At 39.1% G+C, this 25,699-nt stretch overlaps 2 protein-coding genes across 2 annotated transcripts in view; one reads left to right on the top strand and one right to left on the bottom strand.

Moving 5' to 3' along the window:
• Positions 1 to 8,794: 8,794 nt before the first annotated feature.
• Positions 8,795 to 10,959, bottom strand: LOC139733241 (differentially expressed in FDCP 6-like). The gene is made up of 2 exons (XM_071644080.1): positions 10,643 to 10,959; positions 8,795 to 9,550 (listed from the first exon to the last, which is right to left on the bottom strand). The coding sequence occupies exons 1-2, from the start codon at positions 10,892 to 10,894 to the stop codon at positions 9,332 to 9,334; spliced, it is 471 nt and encodes a 156-aa protein (XP_071500181.1). The 5' UTR covers positions 10,895 to 10,959; the 3' UTR covers positions 8,795 to 9,331.
• A 293-nt stretch (positions 10,960 to 11,252) lies between these two features.
• The window catches only part of LOC139733225 (large ribosomal subunit protein uL4m-like), a 40,770-nt gene continuing 26,323 nt past the window's right edge, over positions 11,253 to 25,699 (top strand). Inside the window, exons 1-7 of the mRNA XM_071644064.1 lie at positions 11,253 to 11,396; positions 12,927 to 13,032; positions 13,481 to 13,658; positions 14,493 to 14,544; positions 16,378 to 16,495; positions 17,149 to 17,306; positions 18,643 to 18,701. Coding sequence (XP_071500165.1) covers positions 11,253 to 11,396; positions 12,927 to 13,032; positions 13,481 to 13,658; positions 14,493 to 14,544; positions 16,378 to 16,495; positions 17,149 to 17,306; positions 18,643 to 18,701 — 815 coding nt within the window. The remainder of the gene's footprint in view (positions 11,397 to 12,926; positions 13,033 to 13,480; positions 13,659 to 14,492; positions 14,545 to 16,377; positions 16,496 to 17,148; positions 17,307 to 18,642; positions 18,702 to 25,699) is intronic.

Raw genomic sequence — 25,699 nt, 5'->3', positions numbered from 1 at the left:
CACAATACCAAACATCCATTACCCTGCTAGAACCCCAACTGAAAAAAAAACAACTCAACACAACAACAGATCAACCCATCTGTCCTATCCCTAGTGTTTCCAGTACTACAGCTTTACTGTAGCTCATGTGTATTGGGCTGTTGTCTTATACATTTGTATGAGAGACAAATGGAAATTTGGTGCATTCTATTCTACGTTTCATTGTCACTAACTAGTTTTTAAAGATACCACAGAATTTGTATGTTTACTATAAAAAAAAGTTCCCCGTGGTAATCCCAAATAGAGCGATATAATCCCAAATGGAGCGATATAATCCATTTTATTCCTCCTTGAAGAGCTCTGAAAAGGATAGGACACATTTGTATAAAAAAAGACTCACATAAGTGACTTGCTGTAAATGGATAATCTGCATTGTCATTTCCAGAATCAGCTTTTGCATCATGACGTACAACACATATAAATGCTGACAACGTGCATTTTCTCAACTCTTCTGGTTTAACCTTTGACATGTGGGGCTCTATTTGTGGCAATCAATTACTGCGTCTATTTATCAGTGCTAAGTATTTCAAGCTTGTTTATCTCTTCACATTTTTTTCCCCCTTACTGACAATTTTTTTAGCATTTTCTACAACAGTGCAGGAAACAATGCTATGACGAGAGTGAAATTAATTTGGTGAGCCTATAAACCACATCCTGTCATAAAATAGGTTCTCCACTATTAAAATCTAGCCAATGTAGCTCCTCTAAAAAAACAAAACAAAACAACAGCAAAACGATTTAATCCTTTATAGTACATCATTTCTATAGATGGATTGACGTGCCAAGACAGGAAGGAAAGAAAATCTGGAACGAAAACAACCCTGCTCACTCTTGAAAACAAGAAAAAAAAAAAAAAAAGAGAAATCCCCTCTCAAAGTCGCAGGCTGTTAGAGGAAGTACTCATTGACAGCAATCAGAAAGTGACAGACAGTCAACCCTTTCACAGCCAGAGGGACAGCAATTGTATGCAACAGCAGTGGAATCTTATCAACAGAGGCTAGCTGAGGGTTAAAGTGGAAGGGCTCTCTTTCTTAAACACTCATTCTTGCCATGATGTCATATCATGTACAATGGTACTTTCAATTCAAGATTTAATGAGACATAATACAGTATGAACATCCTGGGCTTGTTTTGCAATGAGTATGTGCATTTTTTGTACATTACTGTAAGTTGCAATAATTGTAGTTACTGCAGCAGAACATAAATACTCACAGTTAATTGTTTTGTTTTGCTTTGTTTTTTCTTTGCTACTATCACAGTTACAGGAATTATTGCAGCTTACATTTATGCCTGTGAATGAACTAAGTTTGAAGGTGGTCTAGTTGAAGAAAAAAAGAAGAAAATTATTCCATAAACTGAAATCCCTTGGTACACTATGGAAAATCACAAAAAATCTTCTTCATTTCTTTAATGTGGATCCTTCAGACTGCCCTGATCAAAAAATCTGACACAATATCATTGCTGCCACAATAGTATACCATCTTTGCAGATATTTATACACAAAAATCAGGGAGCTACAAATGTGTACTTGTATGTTGAAGTGTACGCTTGATAAACCTAAAGGAACAATACATTTTGTATGATGTGATTATGGCAAATTCTTATTGGCAGAGGGATTTGGTTTTCCTGCTAAAATGATAATTAATTTCAGTCTCACATTTTCGTTCTTTCTTTCATCTCCCTACCCTGGTGTCTGTGATTATATGTTGTATTTGTTTGTTAATTGTTTGTTTTTACTCACGATACAATTGATTATTCACAGGACACACACAATCTGATACACCATTGTGTATTGATCATGTCTTATGAATCACTGTAAGTGCGAAGAAAAGAAAAACAGTTTGCAGTTTTGGCATATTTGTCACAAAATTCTGTTTTGTAAAGGCATGGTCACAATGGTTCTTTAGAAATTCCCAACCATAGCTGCATCATGCACTGGTACTACGCAGTGTTAGCAGCAATCAGATAGCTACTGAACGCAATACCGTACATTAAACCCAGTATTTACCCAAGCCCCTTCGACTGTCATTACAGTTGCTTTAAACAAATACTGTCATTTCGGGTGGACTTATGGTGTGAGACAGAGAGCTTTGTGAGCAGAGGCAATTATACTTCTCCATTACAAGATAAATAATTGGTTGCATGAAATGCATAATTGATTGAGAATGTACATATTTGGCTTCCTGAATGTTTACCTCAAGCCCTCCCATCCCCCACCCCACCCCCACCCCCCCCCAAAAAAAAAAAAAAATGGAAGCCATCGTAAAAAAAGAAATGTACTTTTTGGTTTGCAGGCATTGCTATTCACTTTACGCAAATTAGTAAATGGCTGTTATCTTCACATTCCGTAACTTCGCGGTTATAAAATGCCATCTCCATGTACAGGAGAAGAGAAGGCCGTGGTTGTATTGGTCTGCATCATTCATCACTATGGGTGGGGACAAAGACTCCGGTTATGAAACCAGATTGGGATGAAATTGGTTGGGCGAAATATGGAAGCTGAATTGGGCCTTGATTGACTGGCTCATAGGATGTCGTCTCGCATGATGGACCTGCCTGTACTCGGCCGATCATTAAACCCTAAACCAATCAAGGCGAGAGCATGATATTAGACCCTAAACCAAGTCGGTTCAGGGCATGGAATCGATTCTACGGCAGATATACCTCACTGCCCTTTATATGGTATTTGTCTGCCTTTATTTGAAGTTTGCGACATCAACCATGCTTACATTGCAATCATGAACTTTCAGTCCTACAGTGTGACAACCCTTCAGAAACTAATGGACAAAATATGGCAAGCTTTGCGGGCTCAAACTAATTTTTTCTTTCATGTGAACTGAATATCAACAGTAGGCTGTTTTGTGTAACATATTACAGATATCAGCGGAACAGAGTGCACATGGGAATAACATCAGTATGTTTGCCCCATGATGCAAAATCAATATTTCATCACAGTAGCATACATGTACAGCTGTACATACAAACTGTATGATGTATATCTGCATGCCGTAAGACTTGTGCAATATATGTCAGCACCATACAGTCAAATATGATGCATGTCTGTTCATGAACAATATTTTACATCTGCTAAAATGTCAAGCTCACTTGAGCACTGCCAAATGCTGCACTTCAACTGAGCCTGCATGCCTTCACTGTTGACTATGTAAAAGTCAGCTGAATGCCTTCACAAAGCAAAATCAAATGCAGCGGTCAGCACCTAAAAGGAGATATTATTTGCGCTCCACGTAACACAAGAATAAGACTAATTTGCTCATCACAATGCACGCAGCAGCTACTTGCGAGTACCTAATACTTACATGACATATAATGCAAATAATACACTGTCTGTGCCAACAGTGTTCAATGGCCCCTTGGTTTTTTGTTTTTTTTTAACACTGCCTTAAAAGTGACTAAGTGTGCATGTTGGCATAAGGATGCAGCAATAAACAATGTATATTGTGACTTTGCTCACTGAATACACAAGCGCCACCTACAATGTAAGCAGGTGAAAATCACAGTCCTCACTGTACTCAAGATTTCTTAACCCGTTGGTGGCTAGTCGCATGAATACTTGTAGGGTAGGTATCTAACAATGAGAAAGGTGTCACATAGCAAAATCAGCATCCTCGATGGGTTAAAATCGGTTCATGTCTGGAGTTGCTGCTCCTGCTGTGATGATGCAGGGGGGGGGGGGGGGGGCAGGAAACCTCTCTTTTCAAGGCAAGCCACAACATGACAACTACAAGTACATGGTATCAATATTATGATTACTTTACAGATATGACTGGAAAGTGTCATGATAGTTTATAGTGTATACATGCAGCATAGCAGTTGTGATAATCACTACGTAACATCAGCTTCACCGATGTTAATCTTTAAATAAATTAAGATTTTTTCCTCAGGACTTTTTTCAAATCTTTATTTCCTTCCCTTTAAAAATACATATTAACTGTTTTGGTCCTCACATCTTGAAATGTTACCATTAGCATTATCTAGCATCAAATTTTTCACCAGTCATTTGTGTCTGTCATTCCACTTTAAAAGCTTCCATTTGAAAATCAGCAGTGAAAATCAGAAAACTTTAATGTCCCCCGACCATTTTAATCGTCTGCTATTCCCGGCATTATAAAATGAATATTTTACAATATCATCAAGGACATAGCATTTTATCTATTAAACTAATTTTCATTTTTGGGTTGTCAGTTCACAATAGACTTACTCTGTACTGTACTTTTGACCCCATTCTTCCTGTGCAGCTGCTGGGATAGGAATCAGGAGAAACTGTCTGAAGGATATAAATATCATGTAGACAGAATACTCCAGCTTACAATGAATGGGTCAGATTTATTGCATGCTTCTGTCACAAAGGTTGCCATGACAACCCTGGCTATAGCTTGCCTAGAGTTTGTGGTTCCTGCGTGGGTTGTCTATGAACACACTGCATGGCATGAAGCAACGCATAAAATATCCCCCCTCCCCAAAGAAAAAAAAAAATCATTCACACAAATCAAATCGAAAGAGGCAAGATGTTACGCTGCATTGCGGCGCAGCGCATCCCTACATCATTTTAACCTCCAACAATTTTAAATGCACCGTGAAAATATACACTATAAGTGCAGCCCCTTCCACACAAGTCTTGAACGAAGAAACAATGAAATCTACAATTGTAGTGCAAAACGTTACTGTAAAAGTGGAAATTTTCAAGGTGTTGAAATTTTGGCGCATCTCGCGCAACCAGAAGCTAGCGCAAAAATAAAAGCACACAAATATTTCTGCATGCCACATGTTCCAGTACTTGATGTCTTGATTCCGCGGAATTAAAAACATGCGAAAGTCTTCTTACACGGCCAAGCACGAAAAATTGGTCACGTGAAAATATCCACTTTTACAGTTAGTTGAAAAGAGGGTAATTGGACCAATTTGTTTCATGCGTGTCCAAACTGCTTCAATGCTATGTGTACGCTGTATGTCCATAACACTGGCTCCCGTAGAAAAAGATAAACCCGAAGATAAATTGTACCATTATACAAAAGATGCAAATCAAGTAAAATAACAACCCCGTCAAAGGTTGAGCAACAAGACAAAATGCATGAATGTCACTACTTACTGTATAGATCTACTGGATCATGCTCAATGTTTACTACAAATGAAAATTGACTTGAATCAAAAGAAGCCCTTTTCCTTGTACCTATCTCTTGAGAATTGTACCATGTTCTTACATACCTCTGAAGACTGAGGTGGGCCTATATACAAATGTACAGTATACTTGTATAACTGTAATATGTTGATATCTTTAATGCATTCCATCTCACAAAGTTTACTAACATGACACTTATGCTTACTACAGCACAAGATAGATGAGCATTCAAGATTGAAATGTCACTGTCACAAGAAACAAAGCTGGTTATTATGCACTGTTTGTAGGACAGCAACTTACTGTACTGTATATGCAGAAACATTACAAGATCAACTCTTTCTCAACAATGAATCTTCCCATACCACACAGATATTCAACAATCTGCTTCTATTCAATACTTGTATTCTCATGGCACAGCTTTCTTTTGAGGGGAAATTCTCCCTCAGACTTGAAACAGTTTGATGATCGATCATGCTACAAAATGTCGAAAGAACAAAAGGACAGAGGATCTAATTGCATCGCATATTCATTTGTGCATCTTTCACCACACAATTGCATGTGCATGCACAAAGGTCAAGATCAAAAATATCAAGTGTTTATCAGTCTTTTTGATCAAATCCGTTTCTCATGAAAAAGGCCAGTCAGCACACGAGCAGAGTGTAAAAATAGACATATTGTATTGCCATCGTTTCAACTACAAGTAGTAATGTGGTAGGCAGGAAATGACAAAGGCACTGAACTACAAGTCACAAAACTAGTCTTATGTCGGGACTGTGGGCTTTTTTAATCCTACATTGAATGGCATGACTGTCTGTTCACTTTGAATTGCATTCTGTGAACACTTCTTTAGAATCACAGACATTAAATTGTACAGTCATGCCAGACAGCCTACAGATGGCTGCATAACAAGAGACTAGACATAACTTAAAAATATACCGGGACTGTGATGTTTCTTTCTCCTAATGAGTCTGCATATATCAAATATAGTTCTATTCATATAAAAATAGTTCCACCCTCTCCCTAATATTCCATCTCTTTCATTCTACTCTTTTTTGTGGCTGCGCATCTAATATATTATGCTACTGTGATGCAATTTAAAGTGAGTCTGGGACTTCCCAACAATTTCATGAGTGGTGAAATTTGCAATTGGGGAGTACAGTAATGAATGGAGCAATGTGTGCTCGTCACATTATGATTACCCGGTAGGTTCTGAGTTGATATTTTTGTGCATTGTTAAATTCATGAATAGCACGGGGCTTGCAAAATTTGCAAGAATCAAAACCTCAAGAATATACAGTTGTATGCCGTATGCATTGTACAGTACTTATATAATGAACATACGCTTGTATGCCTGGTACATGTGTGACTGAGCAAGTGGGGTTTACAAATGTATCCCTCTATACACTAGGATCTATGCCCTGCTCTGCATTACATGGTGTACTTTGGAAAATGTTTTCATCTGCATGAATAAAACCATTATATCAATTAGTTTAATAGGATTCAAAGAGCCCACAGCCCCAGAACTGGATGTGTAAAAGAGAAGACCACGACTAGATTTTTATCACAGGCATGATTAGACCATTTTGACCATTGTCAACAGGAGACGGAAGTTGCAATATTTCCTATGGAATACAGGGCACTCCTATCTCTCAAAGTGTGGTTGGTACAATGTACATTAAACATGGAGGCACGCTGCTGAAGTACCACTGATAAGAAAATACAGTTCAACGACAGTTCAACAGGCAAAAAATAGCGCAGAGTCTGTGCCTGATAAATTACGACTTTGACACACATTCAAAATGTCTACTGTAAGTCAACATCACTGTTCAAGCTTTTAAAGCAAAGCTCCCTCAACGGTCATAAATATTCTGAATGTTCTGTTGTTGTTTTTTTTACACCAAAGAATGCTCCCATTTTTAGGAGCCCAGTATTATCCTTGCCAATGCATATCAAACACAAATAGCAGTAGATCATTCCAAAACAAAAATAAAGATCTCTCCCCTCTACTTTTGTTGCTGTGCTTTTGTGTTTTGAATTTTTTTTTTTTTTTTGCTTTGCTTTTTAGTCTTGCTATATAACTATCATCACTACTACAACAAGAATATCTGTATACTGGTAAACTTAATCCATGGGTAACATCTAATCATATGAGTTGAAATTTGATGATGAACAAAAGGGATGAAGAAATAAACAACAGCTCTGGTCTGCATCAGTTTTCCTTCACACAGTGTGTCCAGTATGAAGCAGTCAAATGAAATGAGAACAATATAGAAAACAATCTCAAATGCATACAGCATGTGGATCGTGATATTACGATGAAGTGTACATTGTATGAACAATGAGCTTTTGGCACAGATGCAGTGTATCACAAATGTTCTGGACTGCAGCATTAGAATTCTGCTCTAATTTCCTCAGACAATTTTTAGGTGAAGGGTGAAGTCTTCATGAAGTTGACTACACATCTTTACACATCACAGTACTATGGTACACTCTCTCCCTTTTACACTCTTTCTGTTGTTTAGTTTTAAAAGGTACATGTACCATGTCATTTTGGATGAATCATATAATCCAGCTATAAAAGCTCTGGAAAACTGACAAATTTTTCCACTCATGCTGTGGTATCTGTATGAACCGTAAACAAGTTGGACACCTCAATGAACTTTGAGCACCTGCCTGCGCCAATCTATATCTGAATTAATCATCTCCTCTCCGGCAGATGTTGCTATAGTCAACAGCCTAAAATCTTAACAGTAGGTCCCCCCTTCAGCTCTGATGTACGCACGTCCTACAATGTATGTCGACGGATGACTTTACACGTGACCTGCCACAGAATAACAACCAGCCATATGTGTGGACAACCGCACAAAAGAAACCATCGACAGGGCTGTCAGTCTGCCCCCATTCACACTGCAGATTTAAGACTTACCTAAAGCAATTCAGATTTAACAACACCTGTACCATTGTGCAAATTTGTGAGAATCCATTTCAGATACCTCCAACTAGGTACATGCATACAAAAGCCATTTAAAAAAAATGAAATCCAGTACCACACATCAGGTGTAAGAATATCCAGGCAGTGCTTTTAAGGCCATAGTAAATATTATATATATATTTTTAAAGACAATTTCTGTCCTTTTTTCACTCTTCTCGACAATATATGTCTGTTCTGATTCAGCCATTATTATCTATAAGTCCTTCTCTTGAGTTCTGTTAAAAAAATTACACTTCTCTTTTAACTCTATACTTTTCATCATGAATTGAATACTTTATTTCCTTTTCTATTCCAATGCTCTTTTGTATTGCCATTGCTGATATCACACAAAAATCACCTTATCCCATAATGATACCAAAGAGCTTCAAACACCAAGCTCCTTGATGATACATGTGTACCCATGTACATGTGAACAGGATGGGCAAATTGACAGTAACATGAGAATTCTATCACAGCTAGCATTGCACCCACAATGGTCTATGAGACATCACATCTACTCTCTTTACTAATTAATCATGAAAATCTACATCAGCAGCTTGGCTCAATGTTAAAAAAAAAGTGGGCTATTGAACGAATGGGAAATTACAATGTCATAATGCTTTTTTAAAAAAAATTGGTGGGTACATTGTACAACAAAACATCAATAATGCTACAAGTTTTCTGCCAAGTATTCCAACTCCCTGTAGAAATTTACTTGCCAGCAGGATCGTCTGAAGCATTTAAACTCTCTTTCGCTGTACAAGCTGTGGTAAAGCCTGCTGTGAATATGCCATAGAGACATACCAACAAAATATCACACTGGAGAAAGTTCGATGTGATTCTTCTCCGCGTCATGACAAGAACATGCCGGTATATTCACGTCCGCAGATGCATTCCTAATTCATCCACGATTTCCAGCACATCCAGAGCACATGCAGAATTCCGCACAAATCTCAAGGACAAGGGTGAAGTGTGGCTGCCACTGAGTTGTAACAAAATGACTTCAATGCTTGACAACACATTGAATTACTCCACATGTTGGTTCCTTACGGCGCCACTTCATTTCACACAGGATACTTTTATTTCCTGTTCATATGACAGCGGTGTAGGCTTGTTCTTATCAAGCTCATGGTTATAATATTTTATCCTTGTCGAACACGTGGATTCCCTCCAAAGTGAAATCCTCACTGAACGACGCACGACTGCGACTTGTCCGGCTGTTGGCATGCCGCCTTGGCAAAACAAATGGCCGACATCCATTCCAGCTGGTCAGCATCATTCGATGCCTGCAAGAAAAATGTCCGGTTATTGTTCTCTGGCTGGAGTTTGAACACATGTGACTTCTGGTCCACACAGGAGTCCGAGAGCGCTGTTCCATCCAGTGGTATTCTCTTGTTCAGTGTCTGTGAAGGTAAAAATTTAATGGCAACAGGTTGTTTGAATTATTGTGTTGATTATTGGTGGTAATGTATGGATGAAAAAAAATAAGAATACGCTCCCCCTCCCCACCACCATAAAACATTATTACATGTACACGATGTACCTACTTGGTATCAACTGTAGTTACGACATTAAAACTAGATATCAAATGGAAGGAAGTCTGATCAAGCACAAACATATAAAGTAAGAGACAACCAAGAACTACAGTCAGTGTGACAAAACTTTGCATTTTTTTTCCTTTACTGCTACTTACAACACAAGCTCTGAGAACGTTTCTCATTTCCCCGTTGATGGATTTATTGCAAGTTGACATGCTCACGAATAAAACAAAGTCTACTCTGGGAATTTATACAGCTGTAGATCAATGATGAAGACAAACAGTATTTCAAGGCATTTGTACTCAAAATAAACTTAAGTTTTAAAACTGTCAGGAGGATGATTCATATTCACTGGATTTACATTTGGCATTGGGGCAATACATTTGTCTTGTTTATGAATTATGATATAATCTGAATCAACTTTAGGCTACTACACATTTATGTTTATTGACATGTCAAATCGGTCATGTTTTCCATATGATAAACAGAACTTGCCATCTATTAACCGCAGCAGCGACCCCATACGGACAAATACGTACTGTGTTACAGCGCCCCGCGACGGGGTTAGCCATCTATGTGATCTAGCAGTCTACAACAAGGTACATGATGTTTTTGTCATCCTTGCAAAAATGAGTAGCAATTATTATATTAAATTGTGTGATTGAGGATTGTAGAAGACTGTGCTTTCAAGCGATCCATGTTTTGATTCTGGATTCCTTCCTCTTTAGTCTTGTTGCTGTTTCTGACTGACTCAGCTCAGGATTCAAGCTGAGCTGAGGAGGGTAGCGAAAAAAAAATTGACATGACTTTTCTACAGAGAACTAAGTAAAGCATGTAACATTACATGTAAGCAATATACGAAATGATTTTTGCCAGAATTTCATCATACATATTTGTCCCAATTGGTGTGTAAAACAGCATTCTTCAGCATTGAATAAGGGAATGTCCCGAGTTTACCTCAGCATCGTGCCCATACATCAGCTCCGCTCGACGTAGCGTAAACCAGCGCTTCTTCCACTTCTTGGATACGCGCGATCGCTTCCATAACCAGCCAGATTTCGTATCGTCCGTGTCGTAGATATCATAGCTGCTTCTCGTACTGAGCGTATTGCTCTTGGATTCCGATGAATTCGACGACGAGGCAGACGATGACATGGTACTGGTGTCTGTCGACGAACAGGAGCCGTTTCTTTCAGATTTGTCAGCCATGGCTGCATCAGCTCATCACGAGACTGAACGCGTTCTCTCTACCCTTTTCTGCTGCTAGTGTGTTTGTCCTTGTGTGTTAAACGTGCAGTACCCGACCTTTACACTGATCCTCCTGGGCTAACTGGGCGCGGGCATGCACACGCCTCGCAGGCTAACGAGGCAGGTAATGTGTGGTACAGGTGCGTCGTACCCACCCGTAGCTAGCTAGCTGTACACTGTACACCAACGCCTAGTGCTCTTTTTGTTTACGTATGTAGCGCCATCTACGAGCAAGGTATTTCGAGGTCTGTGCGATATGCATATGGCATGGGCAGTATGCACAAAATAATACACATACGTAATGTAGCTGTACGTACACATGTGGCTGTTACATGTGCTGCATGGACCTCCGACGGGTGAGGAGTGGGAGCGAACGAAGTCGAAAAAGAAAATGTTTCCGTCGATGTTGAGACTTGTTAGCACTTGCACAAGGGCTCTTTCCTGTTTGACAATATCTTGCAAGGTAATGCACAGACATTTACGAGCGTATTATGTGAGCATGGTTCACACAACGTTCACTTAGCTCACCGGCGATGTGGTGCCGCCGGTGCGGTGGTGCGGTGTTGCTTTGACTGTAGACACTACTTGGATGTAATACCCGTATGCACGCATGCTGTGAATCTAATTTTGTGTGGTCCCATTCATTCATTTTTCTGAGAGTGACCCCGTTTGAGCGCACCGTTTGCTTCTTTTTCTTCTTCCGATAAAGTGCTGCTTCATTCCTTAAGATTACGCTCTATGTGAGTGTCCGTGCGCGTGTGAGCATTATGTATGTGGCCCATATTGTGGGTTCTTGGCAGAAGGATTTCATTAATTTAACTAGAAAAGCACTCTGCTGAGAGCGCAGACCTCCACCAAGGGCAAGGCAAGCAGCTAAATTTAAATTTACTTCATTTCCACCAATCGATGATCTTGCTCTTCCACAGAGATCAGTGATTTCCACCCATACGTACAAGTATGCATGCTGAAAATTGCCCTATTTCCCAATATACAAGCCTTTGTTGTGTCATAAACCTTCAGCTGCGCGGCGTGCCTTGCCTTAACAGAAACTAGAGCATGCACGTGCACTTTAGTGCGCATGCCTATAAAAACCTCAAAAATGTGCAGCTTGAACTCCGAAGTTCATTGACCCTACCAGACAAAATATCAGAGATTTCCACCCATACGTACAAGTATGCATGCTGAAAATTGCCCTATTTCCCAATATACAAGCCTTTGTTGTGTCATAAACCTTCAGCTGCGCGGCGTGCCTTGCCTTAACAGAAACTAGAGCATGCACGTGCACTTTAGTGCGCATGCCTATAAAAACCTCAAAAATGTGCAGCTTGAACTCCGAAGTTCATTGACCCTACCAGACAAAATATCAAAAATCCTTCATAAAATCCATTAAAATTTCCGGATCACTACCAAAATTGAATCATTTGTTCCTTGTGTCATTCTCAACCTTTCCTGCAAGTTTCATCTAAATCTGTGCATAAATTTTTGAGTTATTTTGCACACAGACAAACCATCGGTCATGAAAACATAATCTCCTCCCTTGGCGGAGGTAAAGCAAGTGTATGATAGTAGGCCAAGATGTCTACACATGTTTTAATTTTACTGACAAATTGTGCTGCTAACGTTCGTAAAATTTAACAGATAAATTCAGTCTAAAGACATCAATCCTCTTGACAGTGATTGAATAGGCCTTTCATTCATAGGGTGCTTGCCATGTTAATACTGCACTACCACTGGAACATATACATTGTGGCAATACAATAGAATCTAGATTAACTGCAGAATACCTGGTGACTTGCTGAATATACGTACATGGATCCATGTGTACTAGCAACAAGCATGACAAGGGGTATTGTATTTATGTAGAGTGATACTAGAATTAGTATTTGATGCCAGAGATATTGTGACATATTACTAGAGTTGTCTTTATCTGAGGCATGATGTGAAGCAGTGGTGAAAAAATGAGCCAAAATGCATGTCTTTGTTTCCCCTGCAGAGCCCTGGGATAGTTGCAGGAAGAATATCCCATCAACATTTGCATCAAGATTGGCCAAAGCTGTCAGGATTTCATAGCGCGCAACCAGCATGGTCCGCCTACAGACGTGAGTTTGTGTTTTGTTTTGTTATTTGTCTTCTGAAGATGTGGAATTCTTGCTAAGTTCTTGGTTCCCGATAACCTAGGATACATGTAACATACTAATTCAGGTTTTCTCCTGATCAATGAACCAATGTGCACACTGAATCTCCAGGAAGAAGACTACTCGTTCAATTTCCCCAGTATGTGCTTATTGAATGTGCCTCATCTACCAAATTTACTGCTAACTCATAAATTGCTAGTAAATTGATGTGCCCTGTATTGTGTACTTAAGTATAAACTATTTAAGCCAAGGTTTGACACAAAGCCAGTGGTCACGTCTGCCTTCTTTATGCAGAAAGTTTAAATACTAACATAAATGTCCGGTGCAATTATGGCCGTGACATTAAAGGTAGTTTTCATCACATGGGTTTGGATGCTGGGTATTCATACTTGTGTTTCTGCTGATATTGTAGAATACTCGGATGAGCATACACCACAGCTACCAGTCATCACCCATCGTCCACTGACGCACTTTGACCCTGACCCCTGGACAGAGATCCCTCAGGCATGGCTGGAGACCCTGAGGTCAGTGGAGGACACCAAGCTCGGTCTAGTCGATCTTCATCCCGACGTATTTGCCACGTTTCCCAGGTAGGTCACTGAAGCAGAAAGTGCAGAACATGCTTCACTATATGACTTCTGTGAAACATAAAGGCCCGAATTCACGAAGGTGATACAATCTTGTCCATGGATTAAACCATGGACAAAGGCAGTAGTTTTTTATGGGGCGCCAACTGTCGCATGGCCTGTTTCGTTACGAAATTAGTCATTTTGTCGGCGAAATGACCATTTCATTAACAAGATGATAATTTCTTCAACGGAATGTTCATTTCGTTACGAAATGTTGTCATTTCGTTACGAAACTGATTTTGTAACAAAAATGGGCCGTGGTTCAAACCATGGACAAGATTGTACCACCTTCGTGAATTCAGGCCAAAGTGTGAGCTGCAACCAAAACATTGATATGAGCACAAAAGTTGAGAGTTAAGGAGAAACTACCAGCCAAACACAGTAAATAAGACTCACAGTATTAGCAACAGTGGACGAATTATCACAAAATTTCTACCCTTTGATTCTATTTAGATTGCTGTGCCAAAGAAACTGCTGATAGGCTCTTTGTCATATGGTATAAAACATTGAATGTTTTCACTTCTTTCATGAAGAACAAGTTATAGGTAGTGGAAATCTCTCTCTTAATCCACACAAGATTATTGTGATTCATTGTATCAAAAATGCTAGCTTTTATTCAGCACTTTTTTTTTTTTAAATGATATCTCCATTTTGTTCAGAGTTTTCCTCAAAGGTAGAGACAAATCTTTTGCCTATGGATCTTCAACCTAAATTCTTGTATTTAACCCTTTTTTGTGTTAAAGCTTTCGACTGATGTTGGTGATAAATTGATTTTATTTTCTTCTCATTTTGCAGGGTAGACATCTTACACCAAAATGTTGTGTGGCAGAAAACTTACAAGCGAATTGTAAGTAGCAATTTCTTCTGAGTATGTTCATCATGTTCATGATGAGTGCTTTTTTGAAGTGTTTTTTTTTTGGAAGTACTTATGATAGACACAAATTGAAATGCAATGTTAAGCAACATTTTGTGTAGATGTTTTATACCAGATTACTGATATTGCTGCTCTCTTTCTCAGAGACCTCTTTATCACTTTCCTCTTATACATTTTCCTGAGTAAGTTTCTGTGCTAATTATAAAATGCAAGTTTCCTCATAAAAAAAGCACTGTAGTCTAAACTGCTACATTGTATGTGTGTGTTTCATATCTTTAGTGGTGTTATCTTGTGATAATACTGCCACCTCAAAAGTGGGCTTCCAGATCAAAGCCAGTTTAGTCACTGGAGTATGATTATTATACCCCCGCCAAACGAAGTTTGAAGGGGGTATATAGGAATCAGCGGACGGTCGGGCGGTCGGTCGGGCGGTCGGGCGGTCGGTCGGGCGGTCGGTCCGTTGCAAATCTTGCGTCGCGAACTACTTCCTCAGTTTTCAACCGATTCCCATAAAACTTGGCACAGATGTGTGCCTTGGGTTGTAGATGTGCAAGACGTATTTTTTGACAGTACCCAAAAGTACGTTGCCATGGTAACGGCATATTATGGGCAAAAATGGGTACAAATCTTGCGTCGCGAACTCCTCCCACAGTTTTTGATCAATTTTTATGAAATTAGGTACAGATGTTCATCTGAATATGTTAATGTGCAAGACACATATTTCCGCAGTGGCAAAAAGTGCGTTGCCATGGTAACGGCATGTTATTGGTAAAATATAGGGCAAAATGCTTCATGGCAAAACTGCTTCATCAGTGTTCTTCCAATTCTCATGGAATTCATATTGAATGTTTGTCTTAGGATATAGGTCAGCATGACACATTTCTTGACAGTGACAAAAAGTATGTTGCCATGGTAACAGCTCACATATTATGAGCCAAAATGATGGAAAATTTTGTGTTGCAAACTACTTCCTCAGTTTTTGCCCAATTTCCATGAAACTTGGTACAGATGTGTGCCTTTGGTTGTAGATGTGCAAGACGCATTTTTCGACAGTACCCGAAAGTACGTTGCCATGGTAACGGCATATTAATGGCAGAAGATCAAGGAAAGATCTTGCGGATTTAACTACTTCCTCAGTTTTTTGACCAAAGCTTATGAAATGTTGTTTTGACCAAAGCTTATGAAATGTTGTTTGGCGGGGGTATAACCAGTCGCTGTAGCGACATTTCTAGTTTTGTACTGCACCAATGCTTAGTTGGGAAGATCTTTTCGATGTGAAAAGCCACTTCATATTCATATAGGTCAACTTTAATAGATAGAATAAGATTAGACAGAACGGTAGAAATTTTAAATTTAAGGTTGACATAAATTAAAGATGCTGTGGAATCATGTTCTTTGCTGTTGTGATTTTTGACCAATATCACAACTTTCGAAAACGGGTTAATCTTCACAATTTCATTACTCTTATTTGTCTCCTATTCTCATGAAATTTCTACTGATATTACCCCAGTTCTTCAAGTCATATTGAATGTGGAATGGAGGTTCACTCTGAATAGTGCATAATGGTTCAAATAACAAAAAAAAAGAAAAGAAAAGCTGCACTGCGGTGACACCCGTGGCATTTCTTACCCCATGATACACAAACTGCATTTCATGGCATGCTTGTAACCTACCAATTAATTACCTGAACTGTTATGTAAGTTAGGGACAAAGAGTGTGTTGCAAATCGTTTTTTGCACATGTAAGATTTTGCTTGTATAAATATTCCCATGAAAACTGGAAGCAAAAAAAATTTTCTCTTGACAGAGTATGGCCTTGGCTAAGACTAGGGCGGAGCTACGCGGAGGGGGCAGGAAACCATGGCGACAGAAGGGGACAGGGAGGGCCAGACACGGCAGTCGGAGGTCACCCATCTGGATTAAAGGTGAGCTGCACCCAGGGCCATGGGATCAACTCTTTTATAGCTTTTATGTTTGTGGGCACGTATTAGATGCTCAGACTTAATTTGAAAATAATCGAGACATGACTGCTTCTTACTGGAGTCAGAATGCAAGTGTCTTTCTTTATTCAATGTTCTCCAATATATTCCAACGCATTTACACTGTATATCAGGTGTTTACAAAACACTTTCCAGTGACTTTCCAGTGGTTGTTTACACTTGTACACATTGACTACATTATGAGATGTGGTGAAGACATAATGGCAGGGGGAGCGGAAAGGAAGTTGGAATAGATTGTGATGTATCAGCATGTCAGAAGATTAGTTGATCTTGACCAGAGACAGAAACCAGAGAACTGATAAGGAGCTTGCCTGTGGAAGGATGGTCGTGAGATGGACGTAGAGTCTTGGAAGGGTGACTATGACATAAATGATACATTTTATTTACAGCTACATCATATAGATACAATATGAAACTTATACAGACACAATAATAGCTCAAAGTTTAAATTTTGATAAATGTATATAGATGGAAACTGACCAAAAAGATATATATATATATATGGCTTTGTATATAAATTTATGCAAGGATTTTATTACAGCAACAACTGCATGTTGATTTTCCCATCTCATTTGTAGGTGGCAAATCCCACGGTCCACGCGGTCCCAAGAGCTACTGGTATGTGCTGCCCACCAAGACCAGGGCCCAGGGGCTGAGGGTGGCACTGACCGTCAAGTACACCCAGGATGACCTTCACATAGTGGACACACTGGACATTCCTTCCTCCAGCCCCCAGGTATGACGTACACATGGGAATATTGACTTTTGGCAGAAGTAATGAGTCAGGATATCTATACTCCATGTAAACACAGAGACAGTTCTAAACATTTACGCATCCGGAAATCCAGCACACATCACAGTACATACGTATGCACGTGTGCCGCATACATGCACAAAAAAGGCCAGTAGGCGGCCTGAAGTGGAAGTTGTTTATGGGATTGAGAGCGCGTATAGTAGCGCTCACGCACTTGTAACAACTGATTGAGTGCGCATTGCTAGTGTAGACATTGTGACTTCAGTGACCAAGCAGTTATGCTTTCTCTGTAATGTCCCATAGGGTAACACGGCGTCTTGTTATGACTTTTTGTACAACACCTAAAAAGAATGTAGCTATCTGATTGGTCAATTGCCCATCACATGACATTTAGTTAAGTTCAGTCGCATGCTTTGGCTGTCAGCCGTGCAAAAAATGGATAGCGCATGGCTGACATCACCCTTACTATACACAGTCCAATCGCTATAAAAATGTGACAGGGATGTACCGGGATGGTCCACCACACAAAGTAAACACAAAGCAAGCATGTCGATTGCTTTGAGTTTTGATACTTGACATCATTTTTGTCACCTCGAACTCATTAAACACAATCTTTATTAATTAGACTTCATGTCTATGTTATCGATATTGACATACACAATTCACGAGTTACTGAAAACGAAGATTATATGCAGCGTGTGCAAACAGTACATTGTCTTTCACTGATGGCCATTTTGAATAATCGGGAGTTCACGCGATCGGAGCTGTACTACGGTCGACAGCGTGACCTTTAAAAGTGATGAGAAGAAAAAAACTTTGCTTCCAATGGGCGACCAATGATTAGAAAGCACTGTGGAAGGGGATATAGGTTGCTCTTCAAGCCTGTAGTTTTTGGCCTGTCAGAGCATGTATGAGAAAGAAAGAGAAACAGAACAGAGAAAGAAATGCATTCTTCATCTGGCCTCACCTCACCATGCCCAGTTTCTACCCTCCTAGATATGTGTCACCTTTTTCTGAGAATCTCTAAGATTGTAAATGTAAGTCTATCCTCAACTCCTCTGAGTCAGCTTTTATGTATTCGTTCCTGAAACTTTCAATGTGCAAATTAGTAGCTGAATCTGTATATTTCTGGATGGACAGATTACCCTCATTTGGCATCATCTTTGTCTGAAGACTGATATCAGCTGTAATCAATTTGTAGAGTTTATAAAGTGCCCCCTTCCCCCTTGTCTCCATATACCGTAGCTGAGGAGCCGATACTAATGTGTCATCTTCCGACAATCATGTTGCGTTTTTTTTCACATTTCTTCCTGTGCAGTATCTCCAGGACCTGTGTAAGGAGCGTTATTGGGGAGAATCTGTCCTCTTTGTTGACAAGTAAGTGCAAAATCACATATTCTCCTTCCTCACATACAACTGTACAGGCTTCATTGATGATTGTCAGTTTCTCAGGGTTGAGATGAAGGAACTCTCCCTTTAAACATTACCTAGTGTAATTCTCAACTAACTTAAAGGTGGAATTCAGCGTTTGCGAGATTTTAAATTTCCACAAGGCTGCCATCAGAGTGATGCCATTCTGCATATGAGCAATATGTGTGAGGTGCCATTTAAAAGCTGCATGTTACCTAGGTTGTGATACCAAATGTCCAGCTTTTATTACCTCCGCTATGAAGGAAAGAGGTTATGTTTTCATTGGCATTTTTGTGTTTGTTTGTCTGTGTGCAAAATAACTCAAAAAATTGTGAACGGATTTGGATGGAACTTACAGGAAAGGTTGAGAATGACACAAGGAAGAAATTATTAAATTTTGAGAATAATGCAGGAATTTTTATGAATGATTGTCAATATGTTGGCAGGTAGGGTCAATGAATTTGAGAGTTTAAGCTGCTCATTTTTGGGGGTTACGTACATGCACTAAAGTGCATGCTTTGCTTAGACGAGGCACCGTGCAGCTGGAAGCTGATCACATAACAAAAGGCTTCCATTATTAGGAAATCAGAGATTTTCAGCATGCACACATGTGAGTGGAAATCACTGATATCATTTAGAGAACAAGATCAATGGTGGAAATGAGCTGCTTGGTGGAGGTCTGCACTCTCAGAGTGCTTCTCTAGTTATGAATAAAAAGAAGAAGAAAATGCTTTTGTATGAGATTTGTTGACCTAGCAGTCTCTAGGCCAGCCTAAAATGCATTTTGAAGAACCCTTTGCCTCGTGCATTGGCATTCATGTTTGCATTCCCAATTATACATTGAGTTATGGCAAGGATGCCCAAGTGAATCAAAATAGCCAAATGCTGTATGCAACGACAAGTGAGCACATTTAGCAAGCATACAGTTCCAAACAGACTGTGATAGTACTACGTGTACATGGGCAGCAGCTACTGCAAAGCCAATTTTTGCTGCATGGATTCAACATAGTGGAGCAGATTAGCAGTGTACCATGCTCGATAAAAGCCCATTGTCTCAAATACTTTCTGCAGGAGTATTTTTGGGGTGAATATTCAAAATTCTGTAGGGGATTTACTTTTTACTCTATTTTGTCTAGAAGCTTGAAGGGTTGTTGTCTCCTTGATTTATTTTGATACTGCTTGTGCTATCCTGACAACTTTGTTGTGATTGCAGAGTAAGATTAACGGTGATTTAAAATTGAACAAGTGCTTGTATCGAATGATTTCTGAATTCCTCGTAGACCTTACGTGAGTAAATGTACCGCTTTGGGCATTTTACCACATATTTCCTGTGCCCAATAATGCTGATGAGTTTTTTTTGTTTTTGTTTTTGTTTTTTTTTAAATTGCTCCCTCAAAATTACTTGGCATTTGCATGTATAATAGCTCTCATTAGTTCATGGTATTGAGTTAATTAGATTTGAATGCATGGGCTAGCAGTTTTACATGTTCAACGGATATTTGATATGTCCTTTGGCCTTTGCTTCAGACTTTGTTTTTGCGCACTTTTATGATGGTCAATGATTTCTGTTGATTTGTGCTTGTTTGTTTGTTTGTTGTAGTTTTTTCATTTCATCTTATCTAAGTGCATATCTGGTAGAATGAGTGTCTTATGATAATGCAGTGGGGTAGTATTATCAGTGTACAAACAAGGGAAATATATGAAAGAGGGAATGTGTGGGGGAGAGAGAGGGAAGAGATGTAAGCATCTCAGAAGGGACACAAAACAGCAATAAAAAATGCCTAATTATTGGAGTGCTTCAGTCAAGCAGATATTATGAAATAAAAAAAAAATAAATAAAAGTTCGACTGAACACTCCTATGCCAGCAAACAGGTTGTTCTCACAATCATATTAGCAAGATAAAATTCATCTACAGTGTACATCTCCATTTGCAGTGTACCCTTACATCTTACCAATAATACAATATGGAAAAAAAAAATTGAATTGCATACATAGGACTTGCTGTTGTTGCATTGTAGAGTCATCAGCAGATTATTTAGTTTAACATTAGCTGTGCATTTATGATTTTTTTTTTTTTTTTTTGCTATATGGTATGTGTACATGCATTTGTTCTCAGTTCTAGAGTAACTGTACAGATGTAGACACAGCCTCCAACCAACTGTGGGTATGTTTGTGCTAAAGCTCTCACAAGTGACAGCCATTTTCCCAAAGTGAGCTCTCGTATAGATGTATGGAAACTGTTGGTGCCTTGTGGATTATTCTGGGTATGAGGTAAAGAACACAACTCTCAAATCTAATATCATACCGCAGACAGGCTTTCAGACTGAAAGCAATATTTTTCAAAAACATCAGTTTTATCAGGTGAGAAAAGATATCCCGCACAACCTGACCTTATTATATTGACAGTATTTTTTTTTTCATTTTGCGTAAAAAGTGTAATCTGATATGATATGAAGAATTTTGTTACCATTTCTTGAAAGCACATTGCCATATTCAGCTAGTCCCACAGTTTTGATCAGCCTTGGAGAGGAATAGGATGCATCTTGTTTTATGTTTTCACTTTTTTTTCTTTCTTTTTTTTGTGCTTAGGATGATCTCTGGGAAGTAACATACTCATCCATGTTACTTTTGTAAATTTTAGATACATGTGGTTTTATGTGTCTCGTCAACTGTTGTATGATGATATCATGTTGGAGTAAGGTAGGAAATTTACCAATATTTCAGCCCTAATATGTGTGGAGTTTTCTTTTGAAGTATTGAAAATAGAATCCACTTGTTTCTCTGTTTCTTTTTTTATTGTTCAGAAGCAAGATTTCATTTCAGGATTTCACTCTAGCTCAAAACTGCTGTAAAGGCTGAAATTTTTTACGATGTTTCGCAAATAGTAGACCACAAAACACAAAATCAACAACTTGAAATGATCAGCTAATCAGCTGCCGTTGGCTAATATACAAATATCTATGTGAAAATATCAGCAGTTACAGTATGTAGAGCATCTTGCCGTTTTGTAAGGTCTCTATGTAGTTTAAAGAAAGGAATAGAAGGATTACGATGCAGCTCCTGCATTGTTAAAATCATCCACTGATGGATATTTTCCCACTAAATCCTAACAGAGAAGTGGGAAGGAGGTTTTTATACAATTAGTCATAGAATATGGATGTAACGTTACAAACTGAATGTTTGTTGTAAGGTGTGAGTTTAATAAGAATTGATATGACAGTGAAGTATTAATTGTGGACAAGAGAAAAATGTATTCATCTCTCGTCGTTATAAATGCCATATTTTCCGTATGTTTAAAAAAACCATTAGGGTCAGGGGGGGGGGGGGGAAACACCTCAAAATAATTATGATGAGCTAGATATCTATTTAAAAATGTGATCTGTTCACCATGGTGAAAGAGTGCCCTCTATTGGCAGCTGGTGTATAGTTTCAGTGAACTGAACCCCAACCTTGTGGCCTGGGACACATCACACAGCAGGTGGACGCCAGTGTTGAGACTCTGGCATCATGCTGGAATTCAGGGGTCGCGACCCCCCAGCTTCCAGTCATGTGATTGGTTAAAGAAGGGCCCTGCTAGTTTTCTTTGTTTGTAAAAGTCTTATTTTTCTTTTCTTTCTTATTTTGTTTTTGGTGTGTGGGTTTCCTGTTCCATCCCTTTTTTTTTTGCCCCCTCAGTCTAACGCCCACTCATACTGCTTTTTGTTCTTCTTGAGATTTAGCAGCTTGGGTCTGCACCAAACAACTGGAAATTATTCATGAAAATATGTGTTCCCCTGGTTTTGAATTTCTTTGCCGCTTTTGATTTTGCGGGGATGAGGAATTCTGGTTTGTACGATGTGCCATGTAAGATGAACCTTTGCTTTTTCAGAGTTCTTTTTGTTTTCTTCTGATATTTTGTTCTCTGATGGCTTTAACCCTGAATGCTAGTATAGAATCCCAGTTCTGTATTTTACTTCCTTGGGTTTTGGGATGTGTGTTTTTTTAAAGGGTGGAAAGGTGTGAAGTAAGAGCACAGAAGTATGCACCATCCAACAGGTGTTGGAAATCAATAAAAAGAATGCATATCACTGTAGCATTTGATAAAACATCTTCTGAATTTATTGCATTCATCGAGGGAATAGTTTGAATTAAAGTAGAATCTATGAAGAAAAAGAAAGAAAAGGACAGAGAGAATAAAGGGCTTCCAGTGATTTATGCAGCGGAACAGTCTTGATAAAAATAACGCAATACATGTCTTGCATGTAGACCCACATGCTTTGATTTGAGTAATCCGTTCCACTCTTAGGGTGCTTGTGCTTTCTTGAGTCAGATATGTCAGTTGCACTAGTAACATTTGAACAGCAATAATATCACATTTTGGCCATGTAATGTGTTCATCATTTAGTCACATTATAGACCTACATGTCATTTATAAAGATGTTCCTAAATAGCCTAGTTTTTCACTGCATAGCACATATAATATACAAATATACCAGGCCTGAGAGGCTCTAGTTGAAACTATGTGCATGAGGTGACTTCAGTAGCACTATTTTCTGAGGGGCGCAGCCCCGAAGAAAATAGTGCTACTGAAGTCACCGAAGGCACATAGTTTCAACTGGTGCCTCGAACAATGGCCTGGTATGTTTATTTTATATCCCTCCCAATGAATTTAAGAGTATTTGACTGCTGGTATTCTGTAATTTACCCCTCTTTTAGGGCATCTTGCTTTACTCTTTTCGAGAATGTATTGACAAGTCATTCATGCTGGGGAAAGCAGCAGGAGGGCAGCGCGTACGTGTACTATGAAGAGACAACTGCGCGCTCAGCTGCTAAAGTACTCGGTGCATTGCTGTATACTATACTGGTAAACATGTGCAAACTGCAAACTCACTACGCGCTTCATACATGCAATACGCCTATCCGGTCTGTCAACAAGTACCGGTACGTTGGTGATGTGCGTGCTCGAGCTGATCGACGATGTGACTGTGAGCTGCAGCTGATTGTGTTTTCTGTCATCTTTCTAGTGTTTTCTAGCTGTCTATACATGAATATGGACTATCCTTTCCTGTTGAAAATGCAAGTATACATTGTAAATTTGGGTAGAACATTCAGTAACAGCGAGTCTAAGGTTAGATTAGGCACTAGAAAAATTCTAGCCGTAAGCATCGAGTGCCACTGTAAATTCGTGTGATTCGTGTTGTAACATTAACAACAGTTAACAAGTTTGATAGACCCTAACTCATTAGACGCTCTGAAAAATAATCATTAGATGAGATTACGGGAACTAGCTGTTAGACAGGTAGAACTAAGCTTAACTAGATCTAACTTATGCTAGAAATAATTAAGCAGGCCTACTATCTACTACAGTTTGTCAACATCTATTCTAAGTCTTTGGATAGGTCACTTGAGTATAGTGAAATGCAAGACCAGATTTCAAGCGGCGAAGCATGAACTCTCCAAAATTAGACAGTCCTACACTGGGATAGGCATAGACACTATCTCAAATCTAGCATACCGTAGTTAGGGGATCATACTTTCTCATACATTGCTCCAAAACCTTGGAACGATCTTCCATTATCTCTACGACATGCATCTTCAAAACCCAAATGAGGCCTAACCAACGTTAGATTATTAGAATAGATCTAGGCCTACGGTACGTCGTAGAGCCCTAGCTTGCTTATTGTTGTTGTCTAATTATAGATCTACGATATCGCCTACTCTGTTGTAACGTAAATATTCTATTCCACAACGCCATGAGCATCTTTTTAGTTAGAATGAGGGCTTTATAAGAATCTCTCTGAGTCCTATTTTCTCTAACGTTACATGTATTGAGCGTATTGTCTACAGTGTGCGTGCCATACTCATTCATTTGTACGTAAAAATTGACTGTGTGGTTCTCGCGAAGTGAAGGCGCCGCGATATTCATTCATTTGTACATGAAATCTCTCGCGAAGCGAAGGTGCTGCGATACCTACATGTATTCATTTACAAGTGAAATCTTTCGCGTCGCGACGCGAAGCAAAAAAGGCGCGAATTTCACCAGTGTGATATAGTTTTTTTACTATTTCCCTAGGGAGAATAGCGAGATGCGGATTTGTATGGTAGAATTATGTTTTGTTGTTTTCAGTGCTCTCAACCAATCAGAGGACGAGAAGCAATTTGTGAGGGATATAAATAGAAATATTAAAAAAAATGAAAATTGCCCCAAATGTCAATATGTCATGTGAAATTCAGGTTTTATTATGTAAGCTCTGATTCTTCTTGGTGATGAAATCAAATTGTTTTTCGAGCTTAGGACATGTATCAGTCAAAGGCAACAGCCTTATGTGTCCAAGACAACCTATCTTGTATAGACATGCAGCAATCCCCTTGAAAGAAGTGTACGTCAGAATCTTATAAAGAAATGCAGGAAGTATTAATGTCATCCATTTGTGGAGCACAGATTGAATTATGAGGAATGTGGACCGTGTTTGCCCATTTGAATGTTGTTACAGATCTGAAAAAAAGAGACGTTATTTCCAGGCAACTCTCCATTCTAAAACAGGAAATCTTCATGGATTCAATTAGAGGGATGTGTTTTCGGGATGCACCAGTCTTATGGAATGGCAAGGAAACAAGAATTATGACCAGAGCAGGCAAACAGCAGGACCAACAGTAGCAGAACTGAGCATAATGTTTACAAAAACATGTTTTTGTCCAGTACCCATGGCATGTAAGGGGACTTTCCCCCGACCCTTAACATTGACCCCTTTTCACACTCATAAATTAAGGACATTCTGTATGGAAGCCTGGCTGCAGATGTTGTATCAGAACCTCTCCTTGTTTGTATACTATAGGTTGAGGCAAAGTTTGCTGTTACAAGGTCATCGACGACATTTGCTATGTGCATTTCTTTTTCGTATTTAGGGAGGATTTCACTTGCCCTTTATCAAGACTTTGGTAAAATTCGTGCTCAACTACATTGTATATCTTCTCCTTCAATAAG

Source organism: Diadema antillarum, unplaced genomic scaffold (genome assembly GCF_040938485.1).
Source record: "Diadema antillarum isolate AM-2024a unplaced genomic scaffold, OU_Dant_1.0 seq00000463_RagTag, whole genome shotgun sequence".
In the NCBI taxonomy this organism is placed as follows: Eukaryota; Metazoa; Echinodermata; class Echinoidea; order Diadematoida; family Diadematidae; genus Diadema; species Diadema antillarum.
Note: the sequence above shows the minus strand (reverse complement) of the source record. Positions and strands in the feature narration are given on the sequence as shown.

Bases quoted from the DNA above. Each gene is read 5' to 3' on its own strand.
- LOC139733241 (XM_071644080.1), bottom strand. From the start codon at position 10,894: ATGGCTGACAAATCTGAAAGAAACGGCTCCTGTTCGTCGACAGACACC. The intron at 9,551-10,642 runs GTAAACTCGGGA...TTACCTTCACAG, and splicing joins TGTATGGGCACGATGCTGAG to ACACTGAACAAGAGAATACC.